This window comes from Pygocentrus nattereri, chromosome 11 (assembly GCF_015220715.1).
Source record: "Pygocentrus nattereri isolate fPygNat1 chromosome 11, fPygNat1.pri, whole genome shotgun sequence".
NCBI lineage: Eukaryota > Metazoa > Chordata > Actinopteri > Characiformes > Serrasalmidae > Pygocentrus > Pygocentrus nattereri.
The window spans coordinates 40564085-40587648 of record NC_051221.1 but is presented as its reverse complement, the minus strand read 5'-3'; the positions used below and the strand labels follow the sequence as shown (position 1 = coordinate 40587648).

Here is a 23564-nt window from a genome sequence, read left to right as displayed (position 1 = left end):
CCTGAAGGGAGCAGCCAAAAGAAGAAGAAGATGATATGTATCCTACAATGGTGTCTCTAGGGGGAGACTTCTACAGTGCTGTCCCTAAAGTGAGATTGAACAGTTTAAAGACAAAGAAAGCCCCGTTCTGTAGGCATATCTTGAAGGTGTGAGGAACTTTTCAAAAACTACAACTGCTTTGGGAGCAGGCTGCTTCAAATGTTTTTTTATTGTTTGTTTTGGTGGCTGGTAAATTCAAAAGGAATGCAGATGACCAAGGTCACTAAGAAGCAGCAGAATATCTTACTGCAGCCATAGAACTTCATATCATTACAATGACTTGTCTTCATACGACAAGCCATTTGAAACGTTAAAAACTAAACTTGGCATGGTAGCTATTCCTCAAAATAGCTATGTGGATACCTCAGTTCAGCTTCCCTTTTCTGGGGGGGAAAAAAGGGAACAAACTTGACTGGCACTTATTTTGTTTGGAATAAAGATAGAATCGTAGTTGCTTGGATGACTGAAATAGGAGTTATGCTAACGCAAGCTTGGTTGTATTTATAGGCCTACAGATCGGTGGCTGGGCTAGCAGTTAGGACTGGTTGACACCACAACCCTTCCCAACTGTTAAATGAAGTATTTAATATGTAGGCTGAATACTGTAGTGAGAGAACTCTGATGAACGAAATTAAAGTGGTATTTCTGTCTAAATTAGGAGGGATTTTTACCAGGTAACTGGGCCCCACTATGTTATTATGTTGTCCTGTGACGGTAACCCATTTTCTTTTTAAAGCTGATGATCATACGTGGCTATCTAAATTAATTAAATATTAAATGGCATGGTTGATGTTGGGTTTTATGTCACAGTCTGTCATTACAATCAGGGAGCATTCCATCCCTATTAGTGACAAAGCAGAAGATTGGGGGCAGTCGTGGGCTGGAGGTTAGGGAACCAGCCCTGTGACCGGAAGGTCGCTGGTTCAATCCCCTCGCCTGATGGTCCATGACTGAAGTGCCCTTGAGCAAGGCACCTAACCCCCAATTGCTCCCTGGACGCTGTGGATAGGGCTCCCCACCGCTCTGGGCAAGTGTGCTCACTGCCCCCTAGTGTGTGTGTGCTCACTAGTGTGCATGTTTGTGGGTGTTCCACTGCATGGATGGGTTAAATGCAGAGGTCTAAATTCACAGTGTGCAAACACAGAGACAAATGGTTGTAAAGTCTATTCTTATAGTTCCACTGTTGTATGGTGCTCTACCTCCTCCAGCTTGTCCCGGTGTGCATGAGAGCTGTATTTAATGGCCATGTCCAACCTGTGTGTCTCAGGCAGGCAAAGTATCGTCCAGACCTTCTCCAGCCTGGCCTGTACCTGCTCCCCATCTACAGGCTGTGCTACAGGCATACCGTAGTCTTCCTCTGTCCCCTGCACACACACACACACACACACACACACAATGACTATAATACACGCACAGATACATTCTTAGACATACTCATGAGGTGTTACTGCAGGTACTTCTAGCAAAACTCGTGTATCTGTGTAATTTTGCTTCTTAGACACTGAAAGACAGTTCCTGGACACTGACGCCTTGTTATTATCTAGGGTTTTCCAAGAGGATTCGCGTCTAAAGTGTTTAAATGAACAGTCTAAGCTTTCATCTGCGCTTGGGGAACTCCATGAGAGCCACATAAAAGTCAATTAAAGCAAAAATAAAAATCAAGATGTTCTGAAATTGCTGAACATTAGGAAACACATTAGGCTGTGAACCAGCTTTTGATCGCAAAGACTAAAAACACCATCTCACCACATGCTGGATTTCTTTATCCGTGCCCTCCACCTCTGGAAAAACACAGAAAATCATGTTTTAATCCACTTTCATTCGCATGTCTGAATTAATTCATTTCAACTCCTGAAAACTGATTTACAGTCTGATTTGTATTCAAATACTACAAACCCAATTCCACAGTAGGAAAAATGCAAACAAAACCAGACCCATTTTCAATGGGAGACGGGTCTGGTCAGGCAGGTCAGTCTACCACCTGCACTTATTCCCTATGTAGCCACACTGTTATAACACGTGTAGAATGCGGCTTGACATTGTCTTGTTGAAACAAGCAGGGACGTCTTTGAAAAAGACGTCATCTAGATGGCAACATATTGCTCCAAAATGTGTAGATACTGAGCCTGCTGTGAATGCTCCTTGCCTACCCAATCCTGATAGTATTATTTGTTACTTATTCACCAATTTAATTGTGGACAACTCCAAAAGAAGTGTTTTTGATCAGTCTTCCCAGTCTTACATGGTCCCTATCCAAACCTTTTTGGAATGCAGGCATCAAATTTTGAATGAAAGCATATTTACAACAATCAACAAAGTTGATAACAGAAAATATTAAATATTTCATCTTTGCACTTCAATTAAATACATGTAAAAGATAGCAATGTATTTGCTTTTTACTTACTACACCAAGTTTGTACTAGGGTTATGATGAACTGTTTGGAACATGGGTCACCATGTAATAGATATTTCTGCTCGTTTGGAATTAAAACCTGCATCCACACCAGTCCTATGCAGATAAGACTGGACACCATTCCATTACTGACCACTATTATTTTGAGGACACCTTGTGGAATTAATGCTGCACCCCGAAAATAACTTAATGGCTATCAACTGGAAAGTTACACATTACATGTGGACAAGGACGGACACTGACACCAGCATCGCTCATATGAAAGATCCACCCGGAATTTGATGACATCCATATCAATGATGTGGCTTAAAATAGGTTACAGTGGAAGCTATAGCAGGGGGGGGGGTAACTTGCCATCTGGCACTGGCTCTTTCCACAGACCCCCCATCAGCACTGTGTTGACGTTCCAGAGTCCAGACTGATAGGCCTGCTTCTGCTTCTTCAGTGAATCCATCTTCTCTCGCTGCTTTCTGAAACAAGAGCACAACTGGATCACTTGACATAATGTGTAACGGACTTGCACATTAAAAGCAACTCTAATGCTTGTGCCTCCTAATGAGTTTCTGATGAAAGAATGGATGGACAAGAGAAGAAAACAAGATACTAGCGCTAGTGAATCAGCACAGTAAAGAAAAAACAGAGCTACAAACATTGTTGGCAGCGCTACACCAAAGAAGGACTATGTGCAAGCTTTCTAACCTATACAGCCAATATAATAGTACAGCCCCCAAAATTTCTGCATAGGTCAGTGTGGTTTGCATGTGAAATGCTCCACTGACTCAAATTTTTTCATGATAGGAACCAGAGGGCACACTGAGTGTGTTTACATGCACCCAATAATGAAATCATAATTAAATTCCTGTTATCTGATTTTTAAAAGGGCATCAAACACCAGAGGTGGACGAAGAACACAAATCATGTCCTTGAGTTAAAGTCGAGACACCCAAGGTAAAATATTACTGCAGTAAAAGTAGAAGTTCCTCCCTTTAGACCTCCACTTGAGTAAAAGTACTAAAGTATTTCCCTTCAAATGTACTTAAGTATAAAGTAAAAGTACTAAAAGAGGAATTCTGGCTCTGATGTCCTGTTATCATTTTTATAACCAGACTGGCTTCATGAACTCATTTCAGGTGAAAGTCCTCCAGCGTCTCTCTTGGTAAACCAGTCTTTTAATAGAACGTCATTAATTAGTGACGCTGACGTCTATTAAAATGATCAGAAGCACAAAACACTGAAGGTAAACAGTTTCCATCAGGGAGAACCGAGTGGCTCTGAAATCACTTTTTACACACAAGCAAAGTTTCAGTTTCAGATTTATTTACAACTTAGTTCCAAGTTTAAGTTGAATAAAAACTGGCTTTAAACTCAGGATCACAGATGAGCTCCTTTACTATGTTGATCTGTAGGCGTCTGTTCATAAACATAAACCAGCCCAAACTCATTTACTATAAAATGAAATGGTGTTTGTAGAAATTCAGAAAAAAGCCGCGTCAGTCTCGACTGCATATGTGGACATATTTCTATATTGTGCTCTATTTACACAAAGTTAGGTTAGTTCATCATTTATGTTGAACAGACTCTCCCAAAGTTTTACGCTGCTGCGCTGACGTTGAACCGCGTGCTGCACTGGGTCGGTATGACCAACAGGTCAAAACCAGCTCTAAACAAAGTGACCGCTGGGCCCTGATTGGTGCTCTGGCTTTGCGCTTCTTTCGTTTTAACATGTTACATTTTTATACACACAGAAACCAAAAGGAACGACAGATTTCTCAAAATGTAGGAGGAAAAAGTCGGATATTAGACTCTGAAATGTAGTGGAGTGAAAGGAAAAAGTCGCCCAGTAATGGAAAAACTTAAGTAAAGTACAGATATAGAAAAAAATACTTAAGTACAGAAACTAACTACATTTACTTAGTTACTGTCCACCACTGTCAAACACACACACACACACACACACACACACACACACACACACACACACACACACACACACACACACACACTTTTTCTAAGCCCCTTATCCTTCTGGATTGCAGTGGGAGCTGGAGCTTATCCCAGCAGTCAGTGGGCAGAAGGCAGGATACACCCTGAACAGTTGTCATGTAAACAGATTACTCCAGTTTCTTAGATCAGAGTAAGCCCTAGAAATCCGATTAAATCCGATAAAGAGAGCTGGATTTCAGCGCAATAATCAGATTTCTCAGTGCAGCTAAATTCTTATCTGACTTCTTCCTGATTTCTCAGATTGCGCAGGTGCAAAAACAGACTGCAGAACTGAAAATAAGCATGGAGCGTTTAACCCGGCACCCACGAGATGGCAACAAAACACTTTTGGAGCAACACTGAAACCAAATACATCCTTGACAGGATAAAGAATTGAAATATTCCTGATCTGCTAGATGATGCATGTTCATATTTTCAGGTAAAGTGGCACAATGTTTAAAAAAGCCATGGCAAGAAGTTTGAGTTTTACTTCTGTGAGTTTATCAACTGGTTGCAAAGCAGAAACCCGATTACTACCCGACTCATATAGACCCAGAGTTTCCCCATTATCCGATTATCCAAGTCATACCGATCGGATTTCTGACAAAATTAGATTTTCTGCAGTTATTCGATTAAAGCGTGCATGTAAACGCACAACAAGGCATCAGGCAACATATCTAACAGTTTCATTCAGTAACTTTGTGTGATGTAGCTTTCAGAGGCGAATGTAAAAATGAATTGTGGCTATTTTTGGTACATAAAACCACACAAATGGACTTCAGGGAGGAAAAAAAATACAAGACAAATGTTTGGGTTTCTCTAGAACAGAGCATTTCACATTAAACCACTGTGGATGGTTGGTTTACACCTTGACCATTTAAATATGCAGATATTTAGAAAAACAGGTACAGTTCCCGTTTAACAATAGGAGAGTCACGTGTCGAGAAAAAAACCCAAAGGCATCAGCATTTTTTTCTCTGACTGAATGACCTGATTTTCTCTCTCTGCAGCTGCAGCATCTTCCTTTTCTCGTGTTCTTCGTCGCCGTCATCACTGTCATACAGGTGAAACACTGCAGACAGGTAATCTGACTCCTTCATACGTGAAGAGACAAGAACCAGTGAGGTGTGAGTTATAATCCTGCAGCAATAATCTATCAGCAATTCTCACCTGCACTGATTAGGAATCACCTGGTTGGAAATGTAGTTGAGGTAATCCTCCAGTGACAGGTTAGACTTCCACCACTGATGCCACGCTGCATAAGCTCGAGATGTCACCTCCGCTGGCCTCTTACGATCTGCAGCAAGCTTCATCCTCTTCCTGCTTTCAGTAAAAGACCAAAACCGAGAGCTGACCGCTAATTGTTTGGACACACTGTGGTATGCATCTTACAAAATCTCATGTTCGGTTTTTTGAAACTGTGTGGCTTGTTCAGGTCATAGAGCACTTCCACTTAACGCTGCAGTCTGAAGGTGAAATGGTGTCTTAGCTGGTCTTTGTTGTTTGTTGCTCATTAAGACCAACTGAAAGAAAGTGAAAGAAAGAAAGAAAGAAAGAAAGAAAGAAAGAAAGAAAATGAGGAGAGGGCGAGAGAAAATGAGGAGAGGGAGAGAATGAGAGAATGAGAGAATGAGAGAGAGAGAGAGAGAGAGAGAGAGAGAGAGAACACGAGAGAGAGAGACAGAGAGAGAGAGAGAGAGAGAGAGAGAGAAAGAAAATGAGGAGAGAAACAGAGAATGGACGAGAGAGAGAAAATGATGAGAGAAACAGAGAACGAGGAGAGAGAGAGAGAAAATGAGGAGAGAAACAGAGAACGAGGAGAGAGAGGAGAGAGAGAGAAATGGAGAACGAGGAGAGCGAGAGAGAACGAGGAGAGAGAGAGAGAGAGAACGAGGAGAGCGAGAGAGCGAGAGAGCGAGAGCGAGAGCGAGAGCGAGAACACAACCTGTGTGATATTCCACAAGGATTTGGCATCTGAAGTGAAGGGTTCATCAGCTTTTTTTCATGATTCCGTTTCAGGCCACGCAACAGTTCGGCATTACTTACTGCAGGCTCTATCATAGGGTCCTTAAAAGTAAAAACAAACAAACAAAAAAAAAAACACCACATACATATTTTAATATGGAACATGAAGAAAATTACTTTTAATGAGCAATTTGTGTGCAATAAAAAGAAACTTAAGAGGCTTCTGTAGACAAAGCCTAATTACTTTAAGCTGCTGACAGACTTTTGTTCAACACACCATTCTAGTGTTTGTACACGGTGAACTACACTCCACAGTCAAAGGCTTGTGGATGCCTGACCATTATACCTGTCTGAGCTTGTCCTCCTTTGCAGCTATAACAGCCTCCACTCTTCTGGGAACCTTTCCACAACATTTTGGAGTGTGTCTGTGTGAATTTCAGTCAAAAGAGACTTTGTGAGGTCAGGCACTGATGTGGGAAAAAAAGGCCTGGCTCACAATCAGTGTTCCAGGTCATGCCAAAGGTGTTCAGTGGGGTTGAGGTCAGGGCTCTGTGCAGGCCACTGGAGTTCCTCCACACCAAACTTGTTGAGCCACGTCTTAATGGATCTCACTATGTGCAAAGGGTCACAGTCATGCTGCAACAGGACAGGGTCTTCACCAAACTGTCGCCACAATGTTGGAAATACAACTAAAATGTCTTTGTATGCTGTAGCATTGTTATCACCCTTTACTGGAACCAAGTGGCCCAACCCCTTAAAAACAGCCCCAGACCATTATACCTCCTCCACCAAACATTACTACTGTCTTTACTTCATCCATCAGACTGAGATAGTGAAGTGGTATCCGTCATTCCAGAGAACACATTTCCACTGCTCCAGAGTCCAGCAGAGTCCTGCTTTACAGTATCCCAGCCTACGCTTTGCGTAGATCACATGATCTTTGGCCGGTGTGCAGCTGCTCAGCCATGGAAACCATTTCATGAAGCTGCCAACACACAGTTCTTGTGCAGATGTTGCTTCCAAAGGCAGTTTGGGACTCTATAGTGAGTGATGCAACAGAGGACAGAGAATCTGTACACACTTCAGCACTCTGTAGTTACTTCTATGAGTTGTGTGATCTATCGCTTTATGGCTGAGCGGTTGTTGCTCCTAGACGCTTCCATTTCACAATAGTAGCACTTACAGTTGACCAGGGCAGATCTATCCTATGACAGTGTCGCGTTTATAGCTACTGAGCTCTTCAGTGTGACCCATTCTACCGTTGCTTGTCTACAGAGGCTGCATGACTATGTGCCTGATTTCATACAACTGTTAGCAATGGGCATGACTGAAACACCTGGAGCCATGTCGACATACTTTTGGCTATATAGTTCATATGTGCTTTATCACACAAATACATCATATATCCAAATAAGTATCCAGGCATTCCTTCTTGTGAATTCAGCTGGTTTAAGGTGCACTCACTGCTAACACACACATTCAACAGTACACGCATAGCTTGTATAATTTCCATAGTCAAGCACTGCAAATAGACGAACTAAAAGAAAGAAAGAAAGAAAGAAAGAGAATGAGAGAGAGAGAGAAAGAGAGAACGAGAGAGAATGAGAGAGAGAGAGAGAGAGAGAACGAGAGAGTAGGAGAGAACAAGAGAACAACAGAGAGAACAAGAGAGCGAGAGAGAAAATTAGAGAACGTCAGAGAGGGAACGAGAGAAAGAGAGAGACACAGAGAGGGAACGAGAGAAAGAGAGAGACACAGAGAGAACACAAGAGAGAGACAGAGAGAAGGAGAGACAGAGAGAACACGAGAGAGAGATACAGAGAGAAGGAGAGAGAGACAGAGAGAAGGAGAGAGAGACAGAGAGAAGGAGAGAGAGACAGAGAGAAGGAGAGAGAGAGAACACGAGAGAGAGAGACAGAGAGAAGGAGAGAGAGAGAGAGAGAGAGAGAGAGAGAAGGAGAGAGAGACAGGGAGAACACGAGAGAGAGAGACAGAGAGAAGGAGAGAGAGAGACAGAGAGAACACGAGAGAGAGACAGAGAGAAGGAGAGAGAGACAGAGAGAAGGAGAGAGAGAGAGAGAGAGAGAGAGAGAGAACACGAGACAGAGAGAAGGAGAGAGAGAGAGAAGGAGAGAGAGACAGAGAGAAGGAGAGAGAGACAGAGAACACGAGAGAGAGAGAGACAGAGAGAAGGAGAGAGAGACAGAGAACACGAGAGAGAGAGACAGAGAGAAGGAGAGAGAGACAGAGAACACGAGAGAGAGAGAGACAGAGAGAAGGAGAGAGAGACAGAGAACACGAGAGAGAGAGAGACAGAGAGAAGGAGAGAGAGACAGAGAACACGAGAGAGAGAGACAGAGAGACAGAGAGAAGGAGAGAGAGACAGAGAGAACACGAGAGACAGAGAGAGAGACAGAGAGAACACGAGAGAGAGAGAGAGACAGAGAGAACACGAGAGACAGAGACAGAGAGAGAGAGAGAGAGACAGAGAGAACACGAGAGACAGAGAGAACACGAGAGAGAGACAGAGAGAACACGAGAGACAGAGAGAACACGAGAGAGAGACAGAGAGAACACGAGAGAGAGAGACAGAGAGAAGGAGAGAGAGAGAGACAGAGAGAACACGAGAGAAAGAGAGAGAGAGAGAGAGAACACGAGAGAGAGAGACAGAGAGAAGGAGAGAGAGAGAGAGAGACAGAGAGAACACGAGAGAGAGACAGAGAGAACACGAGAGAGAGAGACAGAGAGAACACGAGAGAGAGACAGAGAGAACACGAGAGAGAGAGACAGAGAGAAGGAGAGAGAGAGAGAGAGAGAGAGAGAAGGAGAGAGAGAGAGAGAGAGAGAGAGAGAGAGACAGAGAGAACACGAGAGAAAGAGAGAGAGAGAGAACACGAGAGAGAGAGACATGCATAGCTTGTATAATTTCCATAGTCAAGCACTGCAAATAGAAAAGGGACACTCTGGGACAGCCACAAATAAGTATAAGATCACTATGCCCAATCCCAAACGTCAGCAAGAGGGGGTGAATTGAACTGAGGAGCGGAGGAATTTAGTTTAAGTGGCGTTTCTCATCCAGAGCTAATCATCCAACATAAGTACCAAGCCTCATAACGTTATTGTGACTGAATGCAATCAAATCCTAACAGCAATATTCCATCGAGTGTAAAGCTTCCCAGAAGAGTAGCTGTTACTGCAGCAAAGGATGCAATATAACTACCATTGATTTTGGAACAAATATTACCAGGTGTCTACAAACTGGAGTTAAGAATGCAGGCAAGCTACTGACCTCATCAAAGTGCAGGTACTCATCCGAAAGGCTTTTGGATAGTTCTGCGTACACTTCTTTTATTTCAGCCCCTTCAAACAGATTCCGATCAAGCCAAGCGACAGATGAAGGCTCAATCTAAAACACATTTACAACAACTTGTGGTCGAGTTTTGAGTCTTAACGTGCAGCATCATACCAATGACTCTCCCTTAGAGATGGGGTGAGAAGTTCGGTCATCCGGTAGGGACTCGGAGTAGAGCCGCTGCTTCTCCACGTCAAGAGGAGCCAGCTGAGGTGGTTCGGGTATCTGGTTATAATGCCTCCTGGACGCCTCCCTTGGGAGGCGTCACAGGCAAGTCCACCCGGGAGGAGACCCCGGGGAAGTCCCAGGACACGCTGGCGTGACTATATCGCCCAGCTGGCCTGGGAGCGCCTCGGAATTCCCCCCCAGGGAGCTAGTGAAAGTGACTGGGGAAAGGGAGGTCTGGGCCTCATTGATTAGGATGCTGCCCCCGTGACCTGAACCCCAGAGAAGTGGATGATGGATGGATGGATGGATGGACAATGACCATGCACCGCATTTCAAAAACCATCCATACCCCACCAAGCAGAACTGAAGAAAGCCCCATTATGCCGTGCTTACAAAATATTTCCCAATAACCAATAACAACTCCTCTACATTGTCCTTATTAACCTGTCTAAAGAACCTTTCAGTTGACTATTTACTTCATTAACAGAGATTAAGGAGCCGAGCTCGTACTTACTAAACTGGCCTCAGCTCTGTGAGTGGGTCTCTACCCAAAACATTAAACAGCAAGCTATAGGTGGATAATATAGCATAGCCTGTTACCGTACAGCTGTAGATCATCACATAAGGCTTCCCCAATTAGGTCAACCTAACAAAACCGTATATCAGACACAAAACATTTACGTGGGCAGTACACATTTGTTTGTTCAAAAAACACCAGCAAAAACAGTACAATGTGAATTTAAGCCCCGTATTTACAGTCATCATCTAGTTTATCTTATTAATCCTTCATTAAGTGTCATCAGATGTGCTGCTGCCGGAATTTGACAAATGCATACAATGACTGGAGTGTATTAACTGGTGAAAACACACTTTCTGCCAAGGGAAAGAGTTTCGAACCTATTTTTTTTGCTCTCTTTGGCAAAGCAGCACTAATACGTTTAAATGTCTATGAATGTGCATGTGTGGTATATTCAGAAAGCTACCGTACCTCTCCAGTGAAGTCATTGTAGACGGGCGGGTACATGCTGATGTTGACGGTCTCAGTCAGAACCCTGTCGGACACGCGAGCCGCTGCTATACGCGCAACGCCCTGAGTGGACACGTTTACGCTTTCCACGTCTGACTGAGGCGGCAGTGGCCTCGCCAACTCAAACTCGATCTTCAACATTTGCTCCTCTTCTTCCTCCAGTCTCTGTCAGACAGACACGCAAAGAGGAGTGAGACCACGACGACACATTCACCTCCACCTTATCTTGTCAATATTACGGTGTTCACACTACACACCCCCTGTGTAGCCTAAAGTCTCAGCGACACAAATACACCTTTATACGGAGGCTCTAATGGCTTTACTTACTCTAGATCAGCCTCACAAGGAACGTTCAACACGCTCAGAGCTTTCCTAGCTGAGCTTAACTTCACAGAAGCTAGCAAATGGAACCACGGTTAACTTGTTTCACAAAGATGATCAACACCTTTCTCTGGTTATCTATATTTAGATACTCAAGCTAGGATTAATCCTCGTGCATGTGCACAAGAAACATGACATTTATGACAAACTGCCAATCACGTGAAACATGAAGAGTTGGGCAGAAAAGAAATGTAGATAAATATGAAGAAAGAAAACCATTTATAACAGAGAAAGAGCAACGCTGTCTCCACTGCCACCACATTAGGGCTTATTAGAGTAATGCTTGATTACTTTTTACTGTGCTTGTAAACCCTTTGAGGACGGGTGGAGGGAGGTCGTCCGGGTCAGGTGTGGAGACAGAGAGCTTTTTTTTTTTTTTTTTTTTTAACCACTCCGTTTTTCACCCCACAGACAAATTAAGACAAGAAAGACTCGCTGGAACTTTCCAGTCCCTTCTTTCTTTTTCTTTAGTTCAGCTCAGCGTAGCTCTCCCACCTTCACAGGTCTCCTCTCTCTGGGCTCTGCCACCTACTGAGGGAAGAGATTTATGCAACAGCCCTTTGACCAATCAGGGACAGGTGTGGACCTCTCATACCAACCATACTACATACATATTAAAAAATAAATTAATTAAACATTAAAAAAAGTCTCTGTTACTCCACTAAGCACTAACAGTGGCAGTGGTGACAGTATTACATTATTCCATTATAACCTTTCTACATGTTAACACAGTATTTCTGTTTTCTGATAGATAGATAGTTTACATGATTGGCCTTTCATCACCATGCTTTCATATGCATGAGGACTCAATCGCAGTCTCTAAACCAGGATATACAGAGAAAGCTGTTACCTGCAGCTGCCTTAGTTAGGTTTGTGAATGTGAAACTTAGTTAGGAACCCTGTCTAAGTTGAACATGCCTTGTGAGACAGTGCCTGGGACCCGGGTTTGGAAGTCTTATATAACCAAGCCTCTATGCACTGCACAGGATTCCCTCACTACCCCTGTATCAGGCATATTCTGTCTATCCATCCGGCATTTCAGAGTGTTCCGGTGGTAGTAATAGTGCTTAACGTGAATACGAAGTGAAAGCGAAAGAGACTGTCTACCTGCAGAGTTTGTGTCAGCTCTTTCAGTTTGCTAGAGCCACTGCCAGCCAAGGCTCGTATTAAAGGAGGAATATCTCCCTCGGAATCACCCAGAATGGACGTATCCACTGGATCCGTGTCCTGTAACAGTCTACAAACGCAGACATTTTAGAGCGGTGTTGCTATAGTGAGGTCTGAAGATGTGCTTCTCTATACAACAGGCGAAGGTGGTGTTAGGAGTCTTGCCCAAGGACCCTTATTGGTATAGTGTAGGGTGCTTACCCAGGTGGGGGATTGAACCCTAGTCTACAGCGTAGAAGGCAGAGGTGTTACCCACTACACTAACCAACTATCCAATAAGAGTAAGTTATGTTCTTAACATCTTTCCTTTAACCATCTAACCATTCATTATACATCCATACACTGGACTAGTCTAGGCTAAAAACTTATTTGTACAGTCGAACCTTTGGTGATTAGTCCTCCCTGTCAGGTCTAGACCTGCTGGAGTCTCCACTGCTCTGTTTTAGTGTAATCTGTGGTCAGCCACTCTTTACAGAACTGACTGTTTTTCTTCTCCTTTCTCTGCGGAGCTGATCAGCTGCCCATCCTGTGCGTCTGATGCTGTTGCCTCTTCTGCCTTGATTGGTGCCGCTGCTCACCAGCCTTCTGGACCGGCTTGACCACCACTGAGCTTCTTGCTGTACAGCGCTGTGCAGTCCTCACCCTCAGATCTTCTCTCTTCCCACTTTACTATAAAACTTCATACTAATAACGTTTGCTATCCGGTGTCGACCTTAGGAGGACGGGTTCCCCTTCTGAGTCTTGGTTCCTCTCAAGGTTTCTTCCTCTTTTAGGGAGTTTTTCCTTGCCACCGTCGCCGCTGGCGACGCTCATGGGGGCTCGGACCCGGATTTTCTTTCTTCTCTTTTCTCTTCTCTCTGTAATACTGATTGTTTTGTATAGCTGCTTTGTGACAACACCTGTTGTAAAAAGCACTATATAAATAAATGTTGCTTGCTTACTAGGGGTGCAGATCTCTGACGTCACAAGATTAATTTTGATTAGGATACTTTTAGAAATGATTCAGTGGAAGGACGGACAAAAACAACTGTGGACTCCCGTTTTCTCTACGTCTGCATTCATGTATTTTTATTACTGATCGATTAAACAGTTTCAAAATCGATGCTGTTAAACTGCCACCTTCAGATCAGTGCATCACACTGAATCAACACATTCAAACCTCTACGCTGAAGTAGAGACAAAGGAGTTTGTGTTCGTGTGTATTGCTGACCTCCTCAGATCCTCAGCAGGGTTTATGTGCTTCTCAAGGCTGGAGCAGGAGTTGGTAGACAGAAGAACTAAAGGGGACAGAGGCCTTGCTGGCAGAGCTTCCATCTCCAGCTCCTCCAGCAGGTCTGGCATAGAATTACACCCCTGAGAGAGCATCAGAATAATAATTAATAAAAAAAAAACATCGTACCTCTAATACACTACACTCTGTCTACAACATTTCCAGCTTATTATAACGGTTGAATACTTAACCTAGAAAAGAAAACATGATAACTGGATGATTTCCTTACACATCCATAATTATCAAAAATGTTAAGGACCATCAGAAATCCAACTCTTAACCCAGTCAGTGTATTCTGTTTGTTTACCTTCAGCCTGGTAACGTGGCATTGGAAATGGCACCCATCTTCCTCTGCCTTATTAGGTACACTGGCAATAGAGCCTAAAGCAAATGTCACACAGTGATTTTACCAGTGACAGCAATATGTCAGTGAGTAAGAGCGGTGGGCATCAGAAAAGGAGAGACACTAAGATGTACAGAAAGACTATGAGAAAGACAGAAAAATGTTCTGGAAAGACCATCCTTCATTTGATTCATTATCAGTCAAAACCAGACGTTAAAAGTACAAGTTATTCATTTTTCAGTGTCAGGAAAACATTAAAACTTACACTCACCGGCCACTTTATTAGGCACACGTGTTCAGTTGCTTGTTAACACAAATAGCTAATCAGCCAATCACACGGCCGCAGCTCACTGCATTTAGGCCTGTAGAGGTGGTCAAGACGACTTGCTGAAGTGCAGACCGAGCATCAGAACGGGGAAGAAAGGGGATTTAAGGGACTTTGAACGTGGCGTGGTTGTTGGTGCCAGACGGGCTGGTCTGAGTATTTCAGAAACTGCTGATCTGCTGGGATTTTCACACACAACCATCTCTAGGGTTTACAGAGAACGGTCCGAAAAAGAGGAAACATCCAGTGAGCGGTCAGTTGTGTGGACGAAAATGCCTTGTTGATGTGAGAGGTCAGAGGAGAATGGGCAGACTGGTTCCAGATGATAGAAAGACAACAGGAACTCAAATAACCAACCAAAATCTCTGAGGAACGTTTCCAACACCTTGTTGAAAGTCTGCCATGAAGATTTAAGACCGTTCTGGAGGCAAAAGGGGGTCCAGCCTTTTACTAGTGTACCTAATAAAGTGGCCAGTGAGTGTATACTAAAGCCTCAACAACTAAATATAATTTCAAACTTTCCAGTATTTAGTGTTTCCACACTTGGCCTTTATTACAGCTTCCCGTCTTTTCAGGAGACTTGCTGTCAGATTTTTAAAGGCTTTTTTTCTGCTTCTTATGATCCAATAATCCCAATTTTAAATTTCAATTTATCAATCCATAAATCCACATCTAAGATGTCCCATTTCTGTGTTCTAGTACACATTTTCCTCTTTTTTTTGTCTATTTGCTTTTCTCAGTAAGGGCTTCTTTACAGCTACACATTCTTGCAGACTCAGTGCTGAGCTGTCTTGTGGATTTTTTTCAGATCTAAAGCAACAGCAGAGCTCGATTTCCTCCTGCCTAACCCTCTCTACTGTTTATCTGATGGGGACAGTTGTGGTGGTCTAATAGGTTTTGCAGAGTTGTTAGGAGTCCCATCTTTTCTCAGATATTTTAATCATTTTTCAACACGAACTGGAAATGATGGGTGGTCTCTGACTTTTGCACAGCGCTGAACGTGTATACATGCCATACACTGTCTGTCCGTGTTGGTGGTTATCAGCTCCGGGTGAAACGGCATTAGGTCATACACACGCTCCAGATCCAACTCTCCTATTTTTTCTTGGATCTGAAGGGAGGAAAGAAAAAGAAAAAGGAAGAAGCTTCACTAATCTGTGCCCAGTTTCCCAAAAGCATCTTAGAGTCCAGATCAGTTTCACTGATAAAGAGAGCGTTCAGGGAGACGCTCACTCTACCGTTTAAGAATCCTCTTTGCGCTAAGATGCTTTTGGAAAACCCAGCCCTGAGCTTTTAAAACATCTCGCTTTCACTGTTTTACAGGTGCTCACAGGAACACACAACAACCTCTGTGAGGTCTTCCTCTAACGTCGTCCTCTTCTGCTGCTTGCTTGCCACACGCTTCTTAGGTCTGACGTGTGGGCAGATGTGCAGTCTGGGAGGACAAACATGTGCAGGCACCTCTGGTGGCCCCTGCGCTCCGTCTCTCAGCTTCACTGCTCCCCGCGTAGCCTTGATTCCTGTGGCTACACTGCGCTGTATGGAGTGAGCATTCAAACTGCAAACAGACACAGAGTGAGATTAAACAGCTTAAAATGCACCACAGAGCACCACTGGGAGTCACTCTTACCTCCTCCCTCAGTGTGTGAAGCACAACATGTGGTTCATCTGGGCAAAACTCAATACCAAACTGTCCATATGTGGAATAATAATAATAATAATAATAATAATAATAATAATAATAAATAAAATAACAACTGCGACCCTATCTGGATTAAGCAGTTAACAACGATGATGATGTGCAATAACATTTAAATGTGTACATATTGCAAATTTCTCTTTTTGTTTTAAATGATTAAAGTGTTGCTTCTTGTACATACGTGGTTGCAACTGTAATAACTGCAATTTCCTTCTGGGATCACTAAAGTATTCTGATTAAAATTAGCTCCCACTGGAAACCAGCGACTGGGTTGAGAACCACTGTACTACCCAGTCTGGGGGTATTTCCCAAAGAAAGATTTCTCAGTAAGACTGATTAAATGTGTCCATCTTCATTTAAACTCCGAGCACACTGAGGATGACCCTCGAAAGACTAAATGAAAAGTAAAATACCAAATTAAAATGGATCAAATGAAAATGAGTAATAAAAAAAAAACAAAAATAAATGTAAAAATACAATTTAAAAATATACTGAAAAATAATACTAAATAAAAGCAAAAACAAGAACTAAGACCAAAGAAAACGGGTGCAGACTAAGTGGAGGTGGTTAGAGATTAAACGTTTAAAACCAGCTTTAGAGTATCCTGTAATCAGTACCAGCCCACTGGTTCGTTTCAACTAAAGGCAGAATTTACACAGTTCAGTAAAAACTCTCAGCAGCCGAAAGGTAATCTAGTCGCTGGAGTGAGTCTGATCGTTTCAACTTTTTACAGTAAGCACGGATGTGACATATGACGGCATATGACCAACGAGCGCTTTATAAATAAACAAAAGCCGGTGAGGACCAGCCAAGTTTTTCATAGAGTAAGCAGTGAGTAAGAGTGGCGTTGTCGCCAGTGAGCATTCTGTGCCAATGGACTGAAGTAGATAATAATGTTGCTTCAAGAATATGTATCCCAGGGCGCGTGGGAACGTTTGTGGCAATAGAGGAACACAAGCCACACCTATTCAATAGGAGAAGAGATAACGGTAAGAGGTCATCTCCTTTTGGCTTACGTTATCCAGCTAAACTGGAATTCTACTTTGTGAAATAGCCCCAATAGTTTAGTCACTCATCTACAATGCATATGGATTCACCTGTTCAAACAGCTGCACATGTAGTACGAATCAGCTGAGATTCACTAATATCTGTAATATTTACTGACTCAAGTTCAGTTTTCGTTCTATTGCTTTACATAGATCCTCCGGGTTCTCCGGTTTCCTCCCACAGTCCAAAAACATGCAGTCAGGCCAATTGGACATGCTAAATTGCCCCTGGGTGTGAGTGACTGTCTGTGTCTGTCTGTCTGCCCTGCGATGGACTCGCGACCTGTCCAGGGTGTATCCTGCCTTCTGCCCGATGACCACTTGGATAGGCTCCAGCACCTCCCCATGACCCTGACCGAGAAGCGGCTTGATGGATGGATGGATGCTTTACATAGAAATTTAAAGGAGAACGAATGTGAACTTAAGTAATAATAGGAAAGCACGAATCCTAACTGAGTTCACGTGTGAATGCGTGAAAAAGGGAATTAACTTCATGCAAGAGGAGATAGTCTGTACAAATGTGATGGATACTTTCATGTTTGGAGTTCAAAGCTTACATCATTAGTTTTGTACTGGAACGATGGGCTAAGTAATCACGCTCGCTCAGTTTGTCGGATTTAAGTAATCTGAACTATGTGTTTGCTATTTCTGGCATGATCGCAGCAACACCTGTTTTTCAATCATGTGATGTGCTTCTGTCTTTTTTATTGATCGTTTTAGCGCCTCTTACAGGCGGCTGAGGTCCACGGCCATGTGAGCTGCCAGGCGGCTGCAGTTGACCTGGTGGCTGAAGATTTCGCGCCTCGCCCGCGTCTCTAACAGGTGGAGGTAGTGCAGGTAGAGCTGCTCACAGATGCACAGCACTTCACCAAACGTCTGGCGGCGCAGCTGCTGATTCTCCTGTGAGGTCAGCGTGGGGTCAGCTGGTAGCCCGCGCAGGTCCTGCCAGATCAGACTCAACTCTGCCATCATTACCGTTTCCTGTGTGAAACCGAAACAGCAGACATTATAGCTACTCAACCACTAGTCAGTGAAACACACACACACACACACACACACACACACACATATTATATATATATATATATATATATATATATATATATATATATACACACACACACACACACACACACACACACACACACACACACACACACACACCAGTGTTTCATGGTCTTGAGAAGACAAGGTGGGGAGTGACTGCTGTGTGATTCTGTTCCTCAACTGCTGACAGAACTCAGACAGAGAGGCTGGAACATCTGTTATCTCCTCTGAGGCTGAAGTCTGAGCTCTTCCCTCCTGAGTCCTGTCTAAGAAACATGAATCATGTAATCAATTGGAGCAGAAAGCAAAGCTGCATTTCAAGCATGAACAAACAACTCGCATCAGGTCATAGGACTCGGACTATTTAAATATTTAGAGCTGTAACGTTTTTGTTAAGATGAAATGAAGCATTACCGAGTCACAAGGACAAAAACACGCTAAAATCATGTGCAGTTACCGTTACAGTTACCCTGTAAAATCTGAAATAATCATACCTGACGCCTCTGACATTTAGCCAGATGATAGCACTGGAGTTAAAAGGCAAAAAAAAAAAAAAAAATTTAAATCACTATGTCACAAAATATGCTTGTCAGCAAGCAAACGTAGGACCAGAGCAATGTTCCTCCCAAAGATTAAGCACGGCCCTTTAGGAGCTCCCTATTTTTCAAAAAAGCTATGGAATTTTTTCTTAATTTTGGATGAGTAGGTTAAGAACTTTTGTGACGTGTGTTTTTGAGACTGCCTCTTGAGACGTGAGCTAAAACACAAGGCCTTTTCTCCTCAGTTGAGGAGGTGCCAACATGTTAGTTTTATGACTTTATATGGATATAGTTACTTATATCAGGTAGAGCAGCTACCAAGTTGTCACCTCTAACTTTGACATAACCAGGCACACTGTATTAGTGCCACTTTCTAGGGCAGCTGAAGTAGATTCCTACTTGAAGTGGCTATTGCGACAAACAGGCCTAAAGATGTTTGGGCATTGCTGCTCCAGTGCAGTTTACCCCAGTCCTTTGTAGAGGTCACTGAGTTTGTGTGGCTATGAGAGCCAAGTTTGTTGGAAGAATGTAAGGATTAATTGCCAGATTGTGTTGTGGTCCGCTTCAATGAGAGAGACTCTGCGCCTGAAGCTGCTGTGTTGGCTGATGAATTTGTTCTTACTTCCAAAAATGTCTTTACGAAGGTCGTTGGATGACCTCCTGGGCTGCCACATATCCAGGCTTAATTGATTGCCAGGCTGTCTCAATTTCCCCATTTGCACCCAAAGGAATGTTTTATTGCCGGAAAACTGAATTTAATTGCCAACCTTAAAACGGAAGCAAAACAGAGCTCTGGTCAAAGCCAGTGTGTTGCTTTAGTTAAAACAGAAGCTTCTCTCAGTTCTGTGGTGGAAACTGAACAGCTTCTCTGATCCAAAAGGCCAAGCTTTTGAAACGAAAGGCATGGTTTCACTGCCAGCAGATTCAAGCCTCGGTCACAGTCTTTTTGCATGATACTGGTGCAGCCCAGTCGCTCCTCTTAGCTGGAGCTGGCCTTTATCCACTCAGGCCTTTTGTGGAACTCGTGTTTTGTACGGGAATAGCTGTGCAGTTTGTTCAAATCCCCCTGCTTTCACTAATACAAACAAAATCAGAAAAATGTACAGTCTTGATAAGAAGTCAGAGGTGCCAGTTCATTTAATTGATGGTCTGCATATTTTCCTCGGTCTTACTGTGGCGAACGAGTACCCAAATGACCATTTCAGCACCCAAATACTGGCACCTTGAACGGTTAACCGAATACTTGAGTATTCGTGCACATTCATAGTCCAAAGTACAGCCAACATTACAAAATCTTCTTCTGTGCGTTGCGTGCAATGACCAGAGAGGTCTCCAAATCCCCAAACCTTAAATGCAGCATTAAGCTCTATGCAACTTTCACTACATGGCCAAAAATATTTGAGCAGCATATTCGTTTATGCTTTACACCACTCTGTCCAACTGATGGCACTACACTTAGTTAGGAGAGACCATTTTTCTGCACCAAGCACGTTTCTGTGAGTTTGTAAGCTTTGTAAGGTCTACTGCTTGTGTTGTTCCTAGATGTTTCAACTTCACAACAATAGCACTTAAACTGCATTTACATGTCGGAGGTAGAGAAACGACAGCAAGCCGGATTTCACTGTTGTCTATGGAGCTGTGACAATAGTATCGGCCTGCTGACTACACTAAAGCAGTTCAACTCTCCCAAGTTTTGCTGTTGGACTGTTAAAGCGCAGGTGCAGCCAGTATTATACAACAAATCAAATAGTGCAGAGCATCCTCCTGATGTTTTCCATTAAACAATATACTGTACACTACTTACGCTGGTAACTCTGTCCCCATGCCAAGGTTTGCATGGCTTCATGCTGCTGTTGCACGCATAGCATTATAAGGCACCTGTAAAGCCAGCATTACAGTTGACCTGGGCAGCTCTAGCAGGGCAGAATTTTTATGAACTGAAAAGATGGAACATGTGCCACACACAAATTTACTGAGCTCTTCACTGCAAGCCATAAGGCCCACAATACTTCCAAGGCAATTTGATGTGTATGTCAAATATTGATGGAATTAAAATACCTATAATACACTGTAAAAAAACGGAGGTTTTTTTTTTAAGGTAGATCTGACAAGCTATGACTATGCTATAAGAGTGTCTGCTTACCTATAAATATGTATAATAGTCTATATCTCTATAGTTTTACATTATTTAGTCTGTAAACTCTTTTTTTATAATCAAAAAACAACATTTTTCAAACAGCAGTTTTCCAAGGAGACTTTTTTTGATCATTTTTAGCTTGACCGAGGGAATGATTCAAATCATTGCACTCGTGTATTGTATAATTGCACTCTCCTTTAATTCTGCGTATTGTATAATTGGATATAATTGGGTACCAGATAACAGTGATCATTCTACAAATGACTTCGGTTTAGAATTTGTAATTGTTGGAATATCTTATGGGTGGAGTAATAGTACAATACATGTTCTGCATCTTTCTCATAAAGGCTATAGATGCCTACATTACAACTGTTTTGATAAGTAGACATAGTTTTATTGGTAACGCTGGGCTGAAGAAAAATTGTCATTTGGAAAGAGTGAAAAAAAAAAAAAAACAAGACACAAACCTCTGTTCCTCACATTGTCCACGTCTGTGTGAGAGAAAAGAGACAGGGGACCTAGGATATTTTGGAAATACTTCCGAGTCTCTTGTGTGTGGGTCACAATCTGGGACACGGAAAGCGTCGTGTCCAGATGCTCAGCTTTCGGCCTTCGGCTCACGTCTCCGGCAGCGCTGTGTCTATTCATCATTCTGCCAGCCATCCTCACCCGCTGTGGAGCTGAATGAAAAAAGGGAGACCTGACTAAAGACATCAAAGAAGGTTTTAATAAAATTTTGTTGTTTTTATAAAAAGAAGCATCATCTGTATAACAACAACTGGCTAAAGGGGATATGCGGGGCACCGATGCAACATACCCACGTGGACCAAAGTGTACAGCCGTATGAAAAGGTTTGAGCACCCCCAGTGAAATGACATGCACTGATGATTCTCCAAGTGTGAATAAGTTAACAGATTCTCTACAGAGAACGCACTTAAATAGGATTTCTTCTGTAGAATGAAACTCATTTTCACTCAAAAATCAACTACAACACAATGTCAGGGGGCACCCAAACTTTTGCATATGCTGCACATAAACTACACAAACTGTGCCTTTAAAGATGCTTAAATTAGGATCCATAACTCTCCTTTATTGTTCAGATCAGTGTATTTATTATAGATTAAATAGAAAGGTCACATTGTGTAGTATAGACTAAAATCATTGTAGTAAATTGGTGGTCACCAAGGGTTAAAAGAAAAGATAAACGTTATCCGTGTTATTTACAGAAACTATCAGGTCTGTCCTTGTGTCTATACACTGATCAGCCATAGCATTAAAACCAAAACCTTGTATCTTCGCTCACTGTCCACTTTATCAGCTCCACTTACTGTATAGCTGCACTTTGTAGTTCTACAGTTACAGTCCAGGAGTCACACTGAGGCGTTTAAAAACTCCAGCAGCACTGCTGTATCTGATCCACTCAGACCAGCACAACACACACTAACACACCACCACCATCAGTGACACTGCAGCGCTGAGAAAGATCCACCACCCAGACAGTACCTGCACTGTGAGGGTCCTGATCTTTGAAGAGCAGAATAAAGTGGGCTAACAGAGTATCAGAGAAACAGATGGACTACAGTCTGTAACTGTAGAACTACAAAGTGCAGCTATACAGTAAGTGGAGCTGATAAAGTGGACAGTGAGCGAAGATACAAGGTTTTGGTTTTAATGCTATGGCTGATCGGCGTGTATAAACTTTCCCTCTTTATCCACAACGAGGTTTTTAGCAGAGATGGACGAAGTCGAGACCCCCAAGGTAAAATATTCCTCCAGTAAAAGTAGAAGTTCCTCCCTTTAGACCTCCACTTGAGTAAAAGTACTAAAGTATTTCCCTTCAAATGTACTTAAGTATAAAGTAAAAGTACTAAAAGAGTAATTCTGGCTCTGATGTCCTGTTATCATTTTTATAACCAGACTGGCTTCATGAACTCATTTCAGGTGAAAGTCCTCCAGCGTCTCTCTTGGTAAACCAGTCTTTTAATAGAACGTCATTAATTAGTGACGCTGACGTCTATTAAAATGATCAGAAGCACAAAACACTGAAGGTAAACAGTTTCCATCAGGGAGAACCGAGTGGCTCTAAAATCACTTTTTACACACAAGCAAAGTTTCAGTTTCAGATTTATTTACAACTTAGTTCCAAGTTTAAGTTGAATAAAAACTGGCTTTAAACTCAGGATCACAGATGAGCTCCTTTACTATGTTGATCTGTAGGCGTCTGTTCATAAACATAAACCAGCCCAAACTCATTTACTATAAAATGAAATGGTGTTTGTAGAAATTCACAAAAAAGCCGCGTCAGTCTCGACTGCATATGTGGACATATTTCTATATTGAGCTCTATTTACACAAAGTTAGGTTAGTTCATCATTTATGTTGAACAGACTCTCCCAAAGTTTTACGCTGCTGCGCTGACGTTGAACCGCGTGCTGCACTGGGTCGGTATGACCAACAGGTCAAAACCAGCTCTAAAGAAAGTGACCGCTGGGCCCTGATTGGTGCTCTGGCTTTGCGCTTCTTTCGTTTTGACATGTTACGTTTTTATACACACAGAAACCAAAAGGAACCACAGATTTCTCAAAATGTAGCAGGAAAAAGTCGGATATTAGACTCTGAAATGTAGTGGAGTGAAAGGAAAAAGTCGCCCAGTAATGAAAAAA

General features: G+C 42.7%; 1 protein-coding gene across 3 annotated transcripts in view; it reads right to left on the bottom strand.

The window, feature by feature from the left end:
• ccdc87 (coiled-coil domain containing 87) overlaps positions 1 to 23564 on the bottom strand; it is a 31363-nt gene that overhangs the window by 3220 nt on the left and 4579 nt on the right. For 2 of the 3 annotated variants that reach the window (XM_017706474.2, XM_017706473.2), the window contains exons 2-17: positions 21369 to 21581; positions 18343 to 18491; positions 17909 to 18159; positions 15781 to 15991; positions 15451 to 15544; positions 14073 to 14146; positions 13706 to 13848; positions 12436 to 12565; positions 10909 to 11112; positions 9690 to 9806; positions 6381 to 6502; positions 5626 to 5758; positions 5426 to 5529; positions 2807 to 2922; positions 1786 to 1820; positions 1239 to 1403 (exon numbers count right to left, since the gene is read on the bottom strand). In XM_017706474.2, coding sequence (XP_017561963.1) covers positions 1239 to 1403; positions 1786 to 1820; positions 2807 to 2922; positions 5426 to 5529; positions 5626 to 5758; positions 6381 to 6502; positions 9690 to 9806; positions 10909 to 11112; positions 12436 to 12565; positions 13706 to 13848; positions 14073 to 14146; positions 15451 to 15544; positions 15781 to 15991; positions 17909 to 18159; positions 18343 to 18491; positions 21369 to 21564 — 2244 coding nt within the window. In that variant the 5' untranslated portion in view covers positions 21565 to 21581. The remainder of the gene's footprint in view (positions 1 to 1238; positions 1404 to 1785; positions 1821 to 2806; positions 2923 to 5425; positions 5530 to 5625; positions 5759 to 6380; positions 6503 to 9689; positions 9807 to 10908; positions 11113 to 12435; positions 12566 to 13705; positions 13849 to 14072; positions 14147 to 15450; positions 15545 to 15780; positions 15992 to 17908; positions 18160 to 18342; positions 18492 to 21368; positions 21582 to 23564) is intronic. The other variant, XM_037542926.1, reaches the window with a different exon arrangement.